General features: G+C 36.1%; 1 protein-coding gene across 1 annotated transcript in view; it reads left to right on the top strand.

Moving 5' to 3' along the window:
- LOC126187751 (alpha-L-fucosidase-like) overlaps positions 1 to 5,428 on the top strand; it is a 100,188-nt gene extending 94,760 nt beyond the window's left edge. Inside the window, exons 8-9 of the mRNA XM_049929004.1 lie at positions 4,866 to 5,013; positions 5,115 to 5,428. Of these exons, the coding sequence (XP_049784961.1) occupies positions 4,866 to 5,013; positions 5,115 to 5,216 (250 nt within the window). The 3' untranslated portion in view covers positions 5,217 to 5,428. The remainder of the gene's footprint in view (positions 1 to 4,865; positions 5,014 to 5,114) is intronic.
- Positions 5,429 to 13,640: the final 8,212 nt, after the last annotated feature.

Here is a 13,640-nt window from a genome sequence, read left to right as displayed (position 1 = left end):
GTCCACCTCTGGCTCATACCCAAGCAGTTATTCATCATGACACTGATTGACAGAGTTGTCAGATGTTCTCTTGAGGGATATCATGCAAAATTCTGTCCAACTGTCACGTTAGATCATCAAAATCCCAAACTGGTTGGAGGGCTCTGCCCATAATGCTTCGAATGTTCTCATTTGGGGAGAGATCTGGTGACATTGTGGCCAAGACAGGGTTTGGCAAGCATAAAGACAAGCAGTAGAAATTTTCACCTTGCGCAGGCAGACATTATCTTGTTGAAATGTAAGCCCCGCATGGCTTGCCATGAAGGGCAACAAAATGGGGCATATAATATAATTGACATACTGCTACACTGTAAGGGTACTGCAAACAAAAACCAAAGGGGTCCTGCTGTGAAATGAATTGGCACCCCAGGCCTTCACTCCTGGTTTTTGGACTGTATGGTGGGTGACAGTCAGACTGTCTGGGGCACCTCCTGACAGGTCTTTGCTGGTCATCAGGGGTCAGTTTGAAACAGTATTCATCACTGAAGACAGCTCCAATCCAGTGAATGAGATCCCAGGCTGAATGTGCCTGACACAACTGCAAACGGGCTTGTTGGTGTACAGAGGTCAATGGCAGTCAGCGCAAAGGGTGCTGTGAGCTCAGAAACCTTTCTGTGAGCCACCTATTAATGGTCCTTGTGGTCACTGAAGCATCAGTTGCATGTTGGATCAATGATAATGAATAGTCTGGGCTCTAAATGCCTCTCTGATGATCGTTCAGTCCTCATGTTCTGTTGTTTCTGTAGATCGACCACTTCGTTCTTGACGCTGTATTTGGCCATGATTCACCCATTCCAGCCAACATTATCAAATAGTGTCATTGCTTCTATTCAAATGTTGAGTGATTTGCTGACTACCTGAAATGGCTTCTTTGAGCCCAGCTATATGTCCTCTCTCAAATGCTGACATCTACATACATTGTTCACACTCCTGTCTTTGGGGCATAATTACTGTCCAACTAAATACATGGAATGAAATTCGCAAAGACTTTATTCTTTAGTATTGACATGTCCTCTGTTTTCTATCATTGCTTGTCTTAGATTGTCATTTAGGTCATAACATCAAAGCTTTGTGGATAGTAAATTTCAAAGGTTTTGTGGACAGTAAATTTCATGAAATTACTGCAACAACTTGTATCACAAATGACACTGGCTCTACAGAGCTATCATATGCTGTGTTGTGTTTTCTATTAACATAAATACTGGGAAATTAGAGGAGCATATGAATATAAAGACAATAGAGCAACTTCAGTTATACAAAATTAGCAATCACAGGCATGGTCTGCCTGGGACACAGCAGATACAGTAAATAATATGTAGATAAGACAGCCACAAGTTGCACATAATGTGATTTTATAACAAGCAATTTCCCCCGTCAAATGTGAGCATCAGTTGGTTCCATCTAAAAAGCAAAACTTGTTATAAAATTACATTCTGTGCAGCTTAAGGTTGTTTTATCTGCACAGTATAAATGTATTACCAACCATAAATGGAAACAGGACAAAAAAACAGAAATCTGCACTAAAGCAATATAGTGCCCTTGCATCACTAAGGCATAGGCACATTTCTCAAATATCATTGCATATTCTGTTGTAGTTTAGGACACCCTCCATAATACTGTTCGGTAGTTCTGTAGGTACATTGTCCCACACTTCCATCAGTGGCATTTGTAGACTCTTAGATGTTGGCATTGTCTTGTAACACACTTTCTAAGAGCTTACCAATTTTTCTATGCCCCTTTCAATGTGATCTGCAGGTTCTGAAGAGTCTGAGGTAGTGGCATCTTCTATACAACATATTTTCCAAAAGTATCCAAACAATCTCTGTGAGATTCAGGTTAACTGAATGTGCTATTCAGTCCATTCATATAATGTCTTTACTCTCACAATGTCTTGACAATGCAAACATTTGTGTGAAAAGACATGTTTTTGTTAAAAATAGGTAGCAGGAGTCATTGTAGTGCAGGAAATCTGAACATACCAGTCTCCACACTACATGGTAAAATATTGCTATGATGTGATTAACTCTACTCTGAAGATACACATTGGACAACTTAGTAATTTATGTTTATGATGACAGAGAAGTATTAAAGCATGTCTCCATGATACTGACTGCAACAAGCACGACACTATAGAAGGCCACTTCTAAAGAAGACAACTCATTCATAGATCATTTTAATGGTATGCATGAATCCACTGCTAGAAACATTTGAGTGCTTTACTCTCTGACTGTATGTTGGGATGATGTTGCAGTTTGTGTACTGCCTGTGCTTTCATGTTGAAGCACTGAATGCTTGGATTGGTATTTTACAAAGCAAAGCAAATGAAGCAGTGAATGTTGCGTTTACAAGGTTTCATAGATCTTTTTACTTTTGTGTAAGTAATTCATTTCTTATCTTGGGTTTTTGTATATTCTATTCTTCTAGGTGCACAGAACACTCCTTACTCCAGACAGGGTAATCTCCAGAACAATAATGCACTTCAGAAGAAATAAACAAGTAACTCCACCAAGAGCACTTTTACTGCATTTTCTATGAATTGTTTCTTCCCTTGATGTCAGTGTCATGTGGGCAGTATGCTGGCATTTAAGGCAGCTCATCATGTTTCGAATGAACAGCCCCATCTTAAGACAAATATATCCTGCAGTGAGCTTTGGGAGAACTCTTCCACTGAAAACAAGAATAAATGTTGCTGTTTTCTCAAATTCAACAGTCCTTTAGCCTAGGTTTTTTCTTTTTTCTTTCTTTTTTAAAAAAAAGTTGACCGTCCCCTGTAGAGTCCACTAGTTTTTCTAATTCTTCTTTAGATATATCTATAATGTCTCTGCTTTATGCCACAATGTACCCATTGTAGATCGAGGTGTTGGGCAATTCGATTTCAATAGTACACTTTTTCCAGCAGTTTTACACCTTGGAGACTTGTAGCCTGTTAGGAAGTTGATGTGTCTACCAAGAGAGTCCCATTTCTTAAGTGCCCTTGATCTAACAAATACTTTTTAGTTATAGGAAGGTGATACTTATCAAAATTGCCTTCATTGTTATGTCACAATCAAAAATCATTAGGGTAACAAACAGTTCATGTTCTTTTATTATTTATTAAACATTGTTTTACAGCATATTCTTGAGGAGGACTGCTTACTCCAGCTCTCTTTGTAGGTTTGTGTTATTTCCCACTAGTGGCACACACAACCTGTTACCTACTAACAGAACATCCAACTTCATGGGAGCTGGAGAAGATATTCTTGTAAGCTCCATCTTCTCCCCAATACAATCTAGAAAAACATGTCAACTTGGGCAGGGATTCAATATGTGACCAAGACCAATAAAACTGTGCCACAGAAGATGCATTTGAAGTTGTCACTAATGGATTTTGCCTCACAAGTTATCCACCCTATCAACATGTAGTATGCTTTGAAAATTGCTGCTGAAGTGAGCCCAGAGCTTATGGTTATAAGGAAATGATGGAACTCGCCAGTTCCAATGTGGGAACTCCAAGTTCACCCTACCTGTGCTCTGACAAGATTCGTTGAGTTCCTCAGATGCTTGCCATTTGGTATGACCCAAGAGAATCTGTAGCTTATCAGGTGCTAAGGATAAGGTGAGCATTACCCCTCTATTGCACAAAATGTCAAACTCCAAGTCCTATGAGTAATTTTGATTGATTATTTGTGGCATAGCTTTTAGAAACTTTGATTTTCACTTCCAATGTAACAAAGCAAATTGTATGTAAATCAAAGTCTGTTGCACAACAGGAACTAATCAAATGATGCAGTGCAGTTGTTCACTGACCTCTTATTCAGGAAAATGGAGTTTGCTCTGACTGGCCATCTTAATTTAGGTTTTCCCTGATTTCCCTAAATCATTTCAGGCAAATATCAGGGTGATTCCTTTATAAAGGCCACAGTTGACCTATGCTATCCTATCCTCATGAAAGCATATTACATATGTTATGTCAATGTATATTTTGAGCTATTTATTTTCAGTGTATTCTGATGACAAATCCTGTATAATCTGGGAACGAGTAATGAATAATAAGTGAACCAAATCAAAATGTAATCAGTTTGCTCAGATACAAATAATTACACTACCATAACACTTCTGTGTTATTATAAGTACTGAGCAAGGTAGTACTGTGGTTTTCACAAAATACATACATTGGGGAGGATGATATTTCAAATCTTTCATCTGGCCTTCCAGATTTATATTTTCTGTGATTCCCCCTGAGTTGCTCCAGACAAATGCTGGGAAGGTTCCTTTGAAAGGGTCAGACCTGATTTCCTTCTCCATCCTATGTAGTCAGATCTTGTTCTTCATCTCTAATGACCACACTGTCAGTGGGGTATTAAACTCTAATCTTTCTACCTTTTTTCTACTATAAATGATAGGGTTTTAATATTTCATATACGACTGCTTCATGGAGCTGGGTAAAGGTGGGTGAAAGATTTAAATAAAGGTATTTTTGAGAAATGTGAACTACTAGATGTGGTAACATGTCCAAGTACTGAAACAAGTGTTTTTATCTCTTTATAGTGTGTTATTGCCTCTTATATTCAGGTTTTCAAGATAGCATAAGTTGAAAATTTTAAAAAGTATAAAATAAAAGGGCCTGGCACTATAGAAGAAAGAATTTTTACTTCTCTATTGAAGAAACTTACAGTTTTTATACTATAAATTCTGTAATTATGATTTATTCCATTATAGTGCGTTTTCTGTGGTTAGAAGAACATATTTTAATTACATTGGCAATAAATATTAAGTACACTAGTTAATAATATATTTTGTAAGTCATTTACTATATGACACTAAATTCAGTCTTCTGTTCATGTAAGGTACACAAAAAGTGGAAATAACTCTTCAGAAGTATTTGTCTATGCAACATTGCTGAACTGGCCTACAGACAATGTCGTTACTCTTGGTGCACCATCGCTATCAGAGGACTCAGTTATTACTATGCTTGGAGTTGATGGCACTCTTGAGGTACAAAAATTATTGCAGTGAATAATTATTACATATTCACATAAATAGAAAATACATATTACACTCCAGTGTCTTTTATTTTACTTCCACTTCTGTTTCAGTGGCAGACTCTGGAAAATGGAATTGCAATAACTCTTCCAGACAAGCAGCGTGTGGCAAATGACTGGGCCTGGGTACTGAGATTTACAAATGTTCAAAATTGACAGATGGAACAAGTCATTGCATATTAATATGGAGCTGGAAAAGAAACAGTGTAACTGCAGATATATGAAATATCTATATTTAAATATCAGTAATTGTATAATTGGCTAATAATCAGAGAAGTGTATTGTTCTACTTGAGAGTGAGCCATCAAAACTGTGTGAAAGTTATGTAAACACCACATTTTTAGAGTAATAAAAACACTGTGCATTTTTTCTCCTCTGAACTGAAAGTTGTTGTTGATAACAGTTTTCGATGAATGCCTTGCCAATTTGTTACCTGTCCAGCCTGTGCCTTTGTGCTCCCTGGATATACATTGTTCTGCCACTGGTTTCTGAATATTTATGTATTGAACAAAAGCAATGGATCACACAAATTCTTACTATATCTCAATCTTAAGGAGAAAAATAGAGTAAACTAAAAGAAATGAGTTCATAATAGTTATTTGATTTGGTCTGAGTACTCCGTTCTTTTTTTAAGTGATAATTGGCAGTTATCTCTCTCTCTCTCTCTCTCTCTCTCTCTCTCTCTCTCTCTTTTTTTTTTTTTTTTTTTTTTTTTTTTTTTGTGGCACTTTATCTCACAAAACATTAATGTTAATGAACAATGAACAAGTTGGATCTTAACTGTAACAAAAAAAGCCTTATACTGCACATCCTAAAGAGTATGAAACATATTATTAATTAAATATGAGCAACTTCCATAAAACACCTACTTCGAAGCATATCCATGATTTTTAATTCATGTGGTAAAAAAACTTTGTTTGCCTCAGTATTTTAGATCTCAGACAATTTATCAAATTTATTTACTTTCAAGGAGCAAGATTTGATTGCATTATATGCTCATTAAATGAAATGGACATCAAGATACACACTGCATACCAGTATATTCAACCACTAAGCCGATATTCAAAAAATTAAATAAAATATATTGCCAGTACCCAGTAACCAAATTCAAGGAATGGTCTGTATTGTGAGGAGGACCTTGATCTGTTTGCAACAAGCAATGCTTCTTGGACACATTGTTGCATTCATAGATAGGTTCTTGTTTCTTAACACATGCCTGATAGATGAAATCTGTGCTGGATGATGCAATGAAAATAATTAATTTTATTAAGGCTTGGCCTACAACTTTCCATGTATTTCCAGTACTTTTTGAGGAAATGGAAAGCATTTATAAATGTTTATTGTCTCACACTGAAGTTAGGTGGCTATCTTGATACAGAATTATTTCCAGCCTGTATGAGCTTAAACATGAAGTTTAAATTTTTCTCACCAGTCGTGCTTTTCACAAAGCAATGTGCATGGAAGATGAAATCTGACTTCAGACTTTAGCTTATTTGGCAGATATTTTCTCAAAAATTAACGGCATAAACTTGTCTCTACAGGTGTGAAATGTCATTATTAATATTGTGCAAGACTATATCAAAACATCCATTATAAAACTAAACTTTTGGGAAGCATGTTTCAATAGGAATCAAACCAAGTGCTTTGATACACTTCATGCCTTCCTGGTGGAAAACCATCTATCGTTGGACAAAAATGTCAAGAACATGTTTAAAGAACGTTTGAATGATCTTGGAAAAATCTTCACAGACTATTTCTCTGCTATGTCCAGTAATAACAATTGGATTTGGAATCCCTTCAAAGAGCCAACAATTATAGAATCCACATTACAAGTAAATGATAAAAACAAGCTTCTTAATATTTCCATTGATTATCAGTTACAGAAAAGTTATAAATCTTTGTCATTAACTGGTTTTTGGTTACATTTAAAGCAGTTCCCGGTGTTAGTGAATAAAGCCATAATGGCTTTCGTCCACATATTTGTGCCTAAAGTTGTGCCTATTTAAAAATAAATACAGAAACAGATTTTGTGCTGAAAGTGGTTTGAGACTTTATTTAACTGCTGTGGTTCCTGACTTCAAATCTCTGTGCCATGGAAATCAGGTGCAACCTTCCCATTGAATGCCAAGGAAGAGGTGAGTAATTACAATGAAAATTTGTGTTTATTTTTACAACTTGTCCTACACATTGTGTAACTTTCAAGCTGTAACTACAATAACTTTAGATTTTTAACCGTTAAGGTCAAGGTAATTTAAGGTTATTAAACCTTTTATTTGGAATTAAATTGTATGCATGTCTGCTGTACGTATATTTAAAAGTCAGTGGTTCACCCAACTCATATCATTGTAGAAGGGGTTCACGAGTTGAAAAAGGTTGAGAACTGCTGATCTGTTGGAACATTTACTTGACATGAAGCATCATCACGTTGAATGATTACATTATGTGGATGACAGTCACAGTCAGAGTAAACACACATAAAAATTACCAGTTAAAATATTTGCATTACTTTCATATTGCAGCTCTAGATCACATTCTGAACTGTGTGGATTTACAACTTATACTTTAGCGAATTCACCTTGCTCAGTGTTAAGTCCCTTGCTACTATTTCCTTCCATAGCCATTTTTGTATTCTTTCCTATTTTTACAATAACAAGAAATTTATACAAAAAGCATTTAAAGGAATTTTAAATGAATTATGATTTGAAAAGTACGTTCCTAGTAACCAGTGTTATCAATGCTTATCTATTAAATTACCCACATAGGATCATTCAAATTATCCTATTTTACCTCAAAAAACCCTCCATTTCAAAAATAGTTGCAGATGTGCATACATTCAAGAAAAAGACTATAAATTACAAGAAAAATTAAAAATTAAACATTTCTTAACCTAACCCAAGTTTCCTGACACTGAGCGACACTATACACTGCTTCTCATCATTTCAAGAGAAACTCATCCTCCTTCGCCTTCTAGGCCCTCTTTTTCAGCCATCAATATTACTATTGATTCAGTTTTCAGTCTGTTCCTATGAGCTATTCTTAATCATAGTAAACACTCATTCCAGTGAGGCATTGGAAAAGGGAAAACAGAGAAGAAGGAAGATCACTTTTTGTAAATTTGGGAAATTTGGAGTTGTGGCTGCAGGTTTCATATGAAAACATTTCTTCCCATATACAGTGGCAGGTTTAGATACAACTGATACAAGTTTCTCATTCTCCAGCTTAGCTCCATTCAGAATTTAGCTGCTGCAAGTTGATGAATTTTTGAAGAATAGGAAACCTCTTTACAATAGGGACCAAGAATTTAATAGCGTAGGACTGGGCTACTTTAGGTTCTACTATGGAAATTATTTCAAACATTGGATCTGAGAAGTCACCTTTTTATCTGTGATACAAGATCTACATAGAAATGCAAGCAACTCTTGTAAAAACAATATATGTCTTGTTGATGTACTTCATTGTTGGCTTTGAGTCCATCAAATGTTACCTGTGCAGCAATATCCAAGTATATCTTATCTAATTCAATGAAGTGCCTTGGATTTATATAGTCTTAGCAGCAAAGTTGAAGTTGTCTTAATAACATCAAAATTGTAATTAAACACAGGCTGGCCTCCAAATTTCATTTGAGAAAATGAAGTTTATAATAAACATAAATTCATCACCAAGGGAGCTTGTAGTGGGTTAAGGCAAAATTAGTGAGTTGAAAAGTTTAAATATCTCGGTGAATGGATGACAGCCACCTTATCAGAGAAAGAAGCCTCCATATCATGCATGAATAAAATGGAAATGGCATTCCATTTAATCAAAAACATCTACAACAAAAGATCAGTATTGTTCAATGCAAAGTTAAAGCATTACTGCAGTGTTATCTGTCCGGAGGTCTTTTATGCTTCTGAATGCCTAGTAATGAACGAAAAACGCCTAATCAAGAAGCAGGAGGCCAAGGAAAAAAAGATTTTGAGAAAGATCTTAGGTCCCATCAAAGAGAATGGGAAATATAGAAGACATCATAATCATGAACTGTATTCCCACATAGAGATGATAACCGATACCACTCAGAAGAGAAGTATTATGTTTTATGGACATATGACCTGAGTGAGCCCGGGAAGACACACCTACTTTCAGGAGAAAAAAACAAAATGGGCCTGGTTCACAGAGGTGGAGAAAGATCTTAAAGAAATGGGGATCACCCGTGATGACATCCTGGAGCATGTCACACACAAGGAGAAAGTTATTGCATGGCAGGGTTTCCAAGAAAAGCCAAAACTAAAAACAGGAAAGGCCTGGACCCAGGAGAGGAAGGAGCAACACAGAGAATGAATGCAGGAGCACTGGGCAAACATCAGAACATGTAAAGTAAAATAGTTGAAAGAACGTGGTCCAAAGATGGCCTATACAAAATGAATGAACAATTGAATAAACACAGATAATTAAACACAGGTCTTTTAACATTTTTTTCTACTTCACACATCTGTCTGTGAAGGAGAGGGACTTCACTTGCAGAAAAGGATGTTAAAATCTGTAAGTGTATCTCAAACATATGACATGAAATCCAAATATGCCAAAGTTAATGTGTTATCCATAGTTGAAAGCATATGTTCTGTAGCTGAAGATTGGTTTCCATGAGAACATTTTTCAAGTAAGCATTAAGTGTATTATCTGTCCCAGTACCCTATTCTTTTAATTGTCTCTCTCTTCCCAAAACTTCTACTGAAATTAGACTCTAATCTAAGTTTCTCAGCAAATCCTCAATGCTTCTTGGAAGTTTTAAGCGTGCTTTAGAAACGAAAGATGAATCATGTGAGACGAGCATTTAAGACATGCTATATGTGGTAAGTCTCTTTTAAGGCTGGAAAAACTGTACAGTGCTCTCCAACCATAACAATTACTGTGTCCAAGCTAAAACCAACAAGATTATCAAGATTAATGCTCTTTGATTTAAAAACAATCTATCATTGCCATGTATAATGTTCCGGCAGTACCTGATTAAACTTCAAACATTTCAAAGAAACTAGTTTTAATCTGGCGTAAATCCATATCAAAATACATAACTGTCAATGCACATTGTTCAGTAATAGTTAGATCAGTAGTTACATTCATGATCAGTGAAAGAAACACACCTGACACACTCTGAAAATGACTTCCCTACCACATACTTAATAACACTTGAAGATTTCATACAATTTAAAGCAATCTTCTGAGTGACTTTTGAATCAGAAAAGATATTCTTATGAAGGGGAATCAGTGTACCCGATATGCTGAATGGTAAATTACTGGCAGTGAGAAGTGCTGTAAATTTAATTTTTGCTTTTTTTATGTCATCAGCATTGGTATTTAGCACTGAAATATTAGAAGTAGATGCAACAGTTGTCATTTGATTAATATATTTGGAAGACTTTGTGTGCCTGAAAATTTTAGATCAATGCACTGTTAAAACACTTTCTTGCAGTATACAAAATCACATCCATCCCTCCATTTGTTGCTTTTCTGTAACCAACTACTGCACTTATGCAAGCTTAACCAGGAATCACAAAATCTATTTATTTTGGATTGCTTTGGTTTTCCATTCCTTTTCAATAAGCTCACTTTGTAGATTAAGAGTTTCAGGTAAATTAGGTGAGACAGGAAATTCAGGAAGAACATGCAGATCTTCTGCAGATGTTGCATTAACATTTGCATTAAGCAATCACTTATTCATTTTAGTAAAATAAAAGCACTATAGTCTAATAACTATACAATACTGACCACAAGTATAATTTGCATCAGAACATTCAATATAGGAGTCCAGCAAAACTGTGTGATACTGCTATCACAAGAGCAACAAACTGACTAGTAGGCTTATGAGTTATGATATATACCAGTTCAACCAAACAGAAGAATCAAGAACAGAGAAATCAGGGAATTCCCAGGCTCATTACACAATATAATTTGTATCACAATTCTGATATTATCATGCCATGCCTGTACTTAAAAAGTTAAAGAATGATCTGAATACGAACAAAAAAAATTTGGTGTCAAAATTTTCAAATTACCTGGAAAATACCCACCATTTCATATTACTCTCTAAAATACGCACCAACCAAGGTTTTACCCAAAGATCAGGTAATTACCTTCATGTTGGCAATGCTGCAGGTAAAAGTACTTGACATTCACTTTTATCTAGATTATCAATGAAGCATCATGTGTAGAGCAATATGGCATAACTTCACCACTGCATGGGGTATATTAAAAGAATAGCCATCTTGTGACCAGAAAACACTGTTACATAATGGAATTAATCTTACATACTGTCTAAATAAATTTGCTACAAGCTGTATGCACTTTAATATGAGAAAATAAATATGCTGTCCTTACCATACATGATAGCACAATGTATCCTTAATCATGGTTTCTGTTAGTTTTTGTTAGTACTTTTATTTTCCTTTTATGGAGTGATACCTGTAATTTCCATCATAGCAGTTTTCACAACTCTGTTTATATATATTTGTCATGAAACATAAAAGAATGACATTTGCAAGTCATGTCATAGTGTCGTCATTATGATTCCTCCTCTCTTTCATATATGATTAAATGTTGTTTGTTTCATATGATTAGCAAAAAGAGAAGACAGAATTATCTTACAGATTGGAATGAGTTTACAGATCAGCATAACCAGTGATTGTTGGTTCACTTCTAACAGAGTGATGCATGACCATGGAAAGAAAAGTAAGTGCTTCAATGCTGGTGTTTACACTGAAGAGAAATGTTACTTTCAACATATATGACTTTGAAATCCAAATTTTGAAAAAAATGCAGGTTTTTTCATTGCTCATGCCATATGCATTTAAGGTTGCTACAATGGCGCTGATCAACAGCATCACTGTATTAGGAACACCAATGTAATTTTGTTTGCCAATTACAATTTTGTAATATGGATTCAAAAACGAGGCTAGGATAGGAAATATTAGTAACATTAAACAAAATTAATTCAGCTTTAGATAACATGTAATTAACCTAAACTGTACAACAGCATTGTTTCTGCTATCTGTGCAGACAGAAAATGTACCAAGAGGTGAGTGATAGAAGAAGAAGTGAGCTGGTGTATCAAATTGGACAAAAACATAACAAAAATATCGTGGAGGTTATAAGTTTTATAGCGTCTCTGAACTTGGGAAGCTGTGGATTCCATTTTTGTTTCAATTATCCTATTACACAGTCACAGCAGTATTTCATAAACTTCGTGAGTAATTGCTGTAATTTTGAAAGAAAATGGTTAATTCTTAACAATTAGTAAGGTATAATACTTCATCATTATCATCATCTTAACCATTATATTTGTGAAGTGCATATTAAGTATGATTCACATTTGTTTTCCATTTTTCTTTATTTAGAAAGACATTTTCCATTACAGTCTGTAGTCAGTTTAAATCTCTTCTTTCTAGGTCTTGCATAATGCATTGAATGCATCTCTTGCTTGTGCAGCTTCATTACCTATCACCCTCCTGTTCTGTTTCATTTCACTTCACTTTCTACTTGTAATTCTTCAAGCTTTCCTGGTGAGGCGTTGTCATGTTGATTAATCGGGTTTCTGCCGGTTATTCACGTCTTTCCTGCACGATATTTCAACTGTGTGACTCACAGTCTTCCTCAGATGCTGTATGATGCTGATTCCAGTGTGGAATGAGCCCAGTATTTATGCCTACATTGTGCTAGGCGTTCCCTCTGTGGTCCGCACCGCATCTGACGCTCTGTCTGTGGTGTGCGCAGACCAATAGCAATGGCTGTAGCATTTTCTTCTATCCACGGCTGCTCTGAACACTGTGCACATACTTTGTGGTTATTATCCATTGTCAATATAGTTTAATTAAGTTTTGAGTGGCGTCCAAGTTGTGCTAGATGTTTTATCTTCCGATTGTCATCATTTGAGTCCTTCTGTGAATTAGAACATTCTGTTAGCATGCTGTGTCATGTTAGGTGCTCTGTCCAATGTTCTTGCCCCACAGGAGTGGCTGCAGCATCATTTTCAGGCCGATTGTGTTCAAATCGTTGCTTGAGACTCGGATGAGCATCCTCAGATACTTTGACTGTTGTCTGAGATGCCATTTCACGTACATCCTTAGTTACATGTACTGGGCTTTCATCTCTAATTCCAACCTTATACTTGTCCCTTGGGGCCTGGATGTTGTCTATGTTGCATCTTCAGAAGATCGAGTGCTGGGGTCCAGGCCGAGCTCAGCTGGAAACAGGTGTCCCAGTTAATGAGATTCTCCACAACTTTAATCTCAATAGATTTTTTGATGACGCTGTCCCAGTATCTTGAGGTTTGTGTTACAATCTTGGCATCATTATACTTCATAGAATGATTGAGTTCCAAACAGTGTTCAGCAATCACTGACTTGGTTGCCTGTCTCAGTCTTGTGCGCCTTAGGTGCTCTTTGCACCTGATGTCAACAGGCCTGGTCGTCTGGCCGATGTATGCCATACCACATGGTATGTGGTAAACACCCAGTTTCTGTAGACACAGGTCATCCTTCACACTCCCTAGCAGAGCCTTAATCTTGGTGGGTGGATGGAACACACTTATCTTTGCAAAGAATTCTGTTG

The sequence above is a fragment of the Schistocerca cancellata genome, chromosome 5 (genome assembly GCF_023864275.1).
Source record: "Schistocerca cancellata isolate TAMUIC-IGC-003103 chromosome 5, iqSchCanc2.1, whole genome shotgun sequence".
NCBI lineage: Eukaryota > Metazoa > Arthropoda > Insecta > Orthoptera > Acrididae > Schistocerca > Schistocerca cancellata.
The sequence above is the reverse complement of the archived record's forward strand: the minus strand, read 5'-3'. Positions and strand labels throughout refer to the sequence as shown.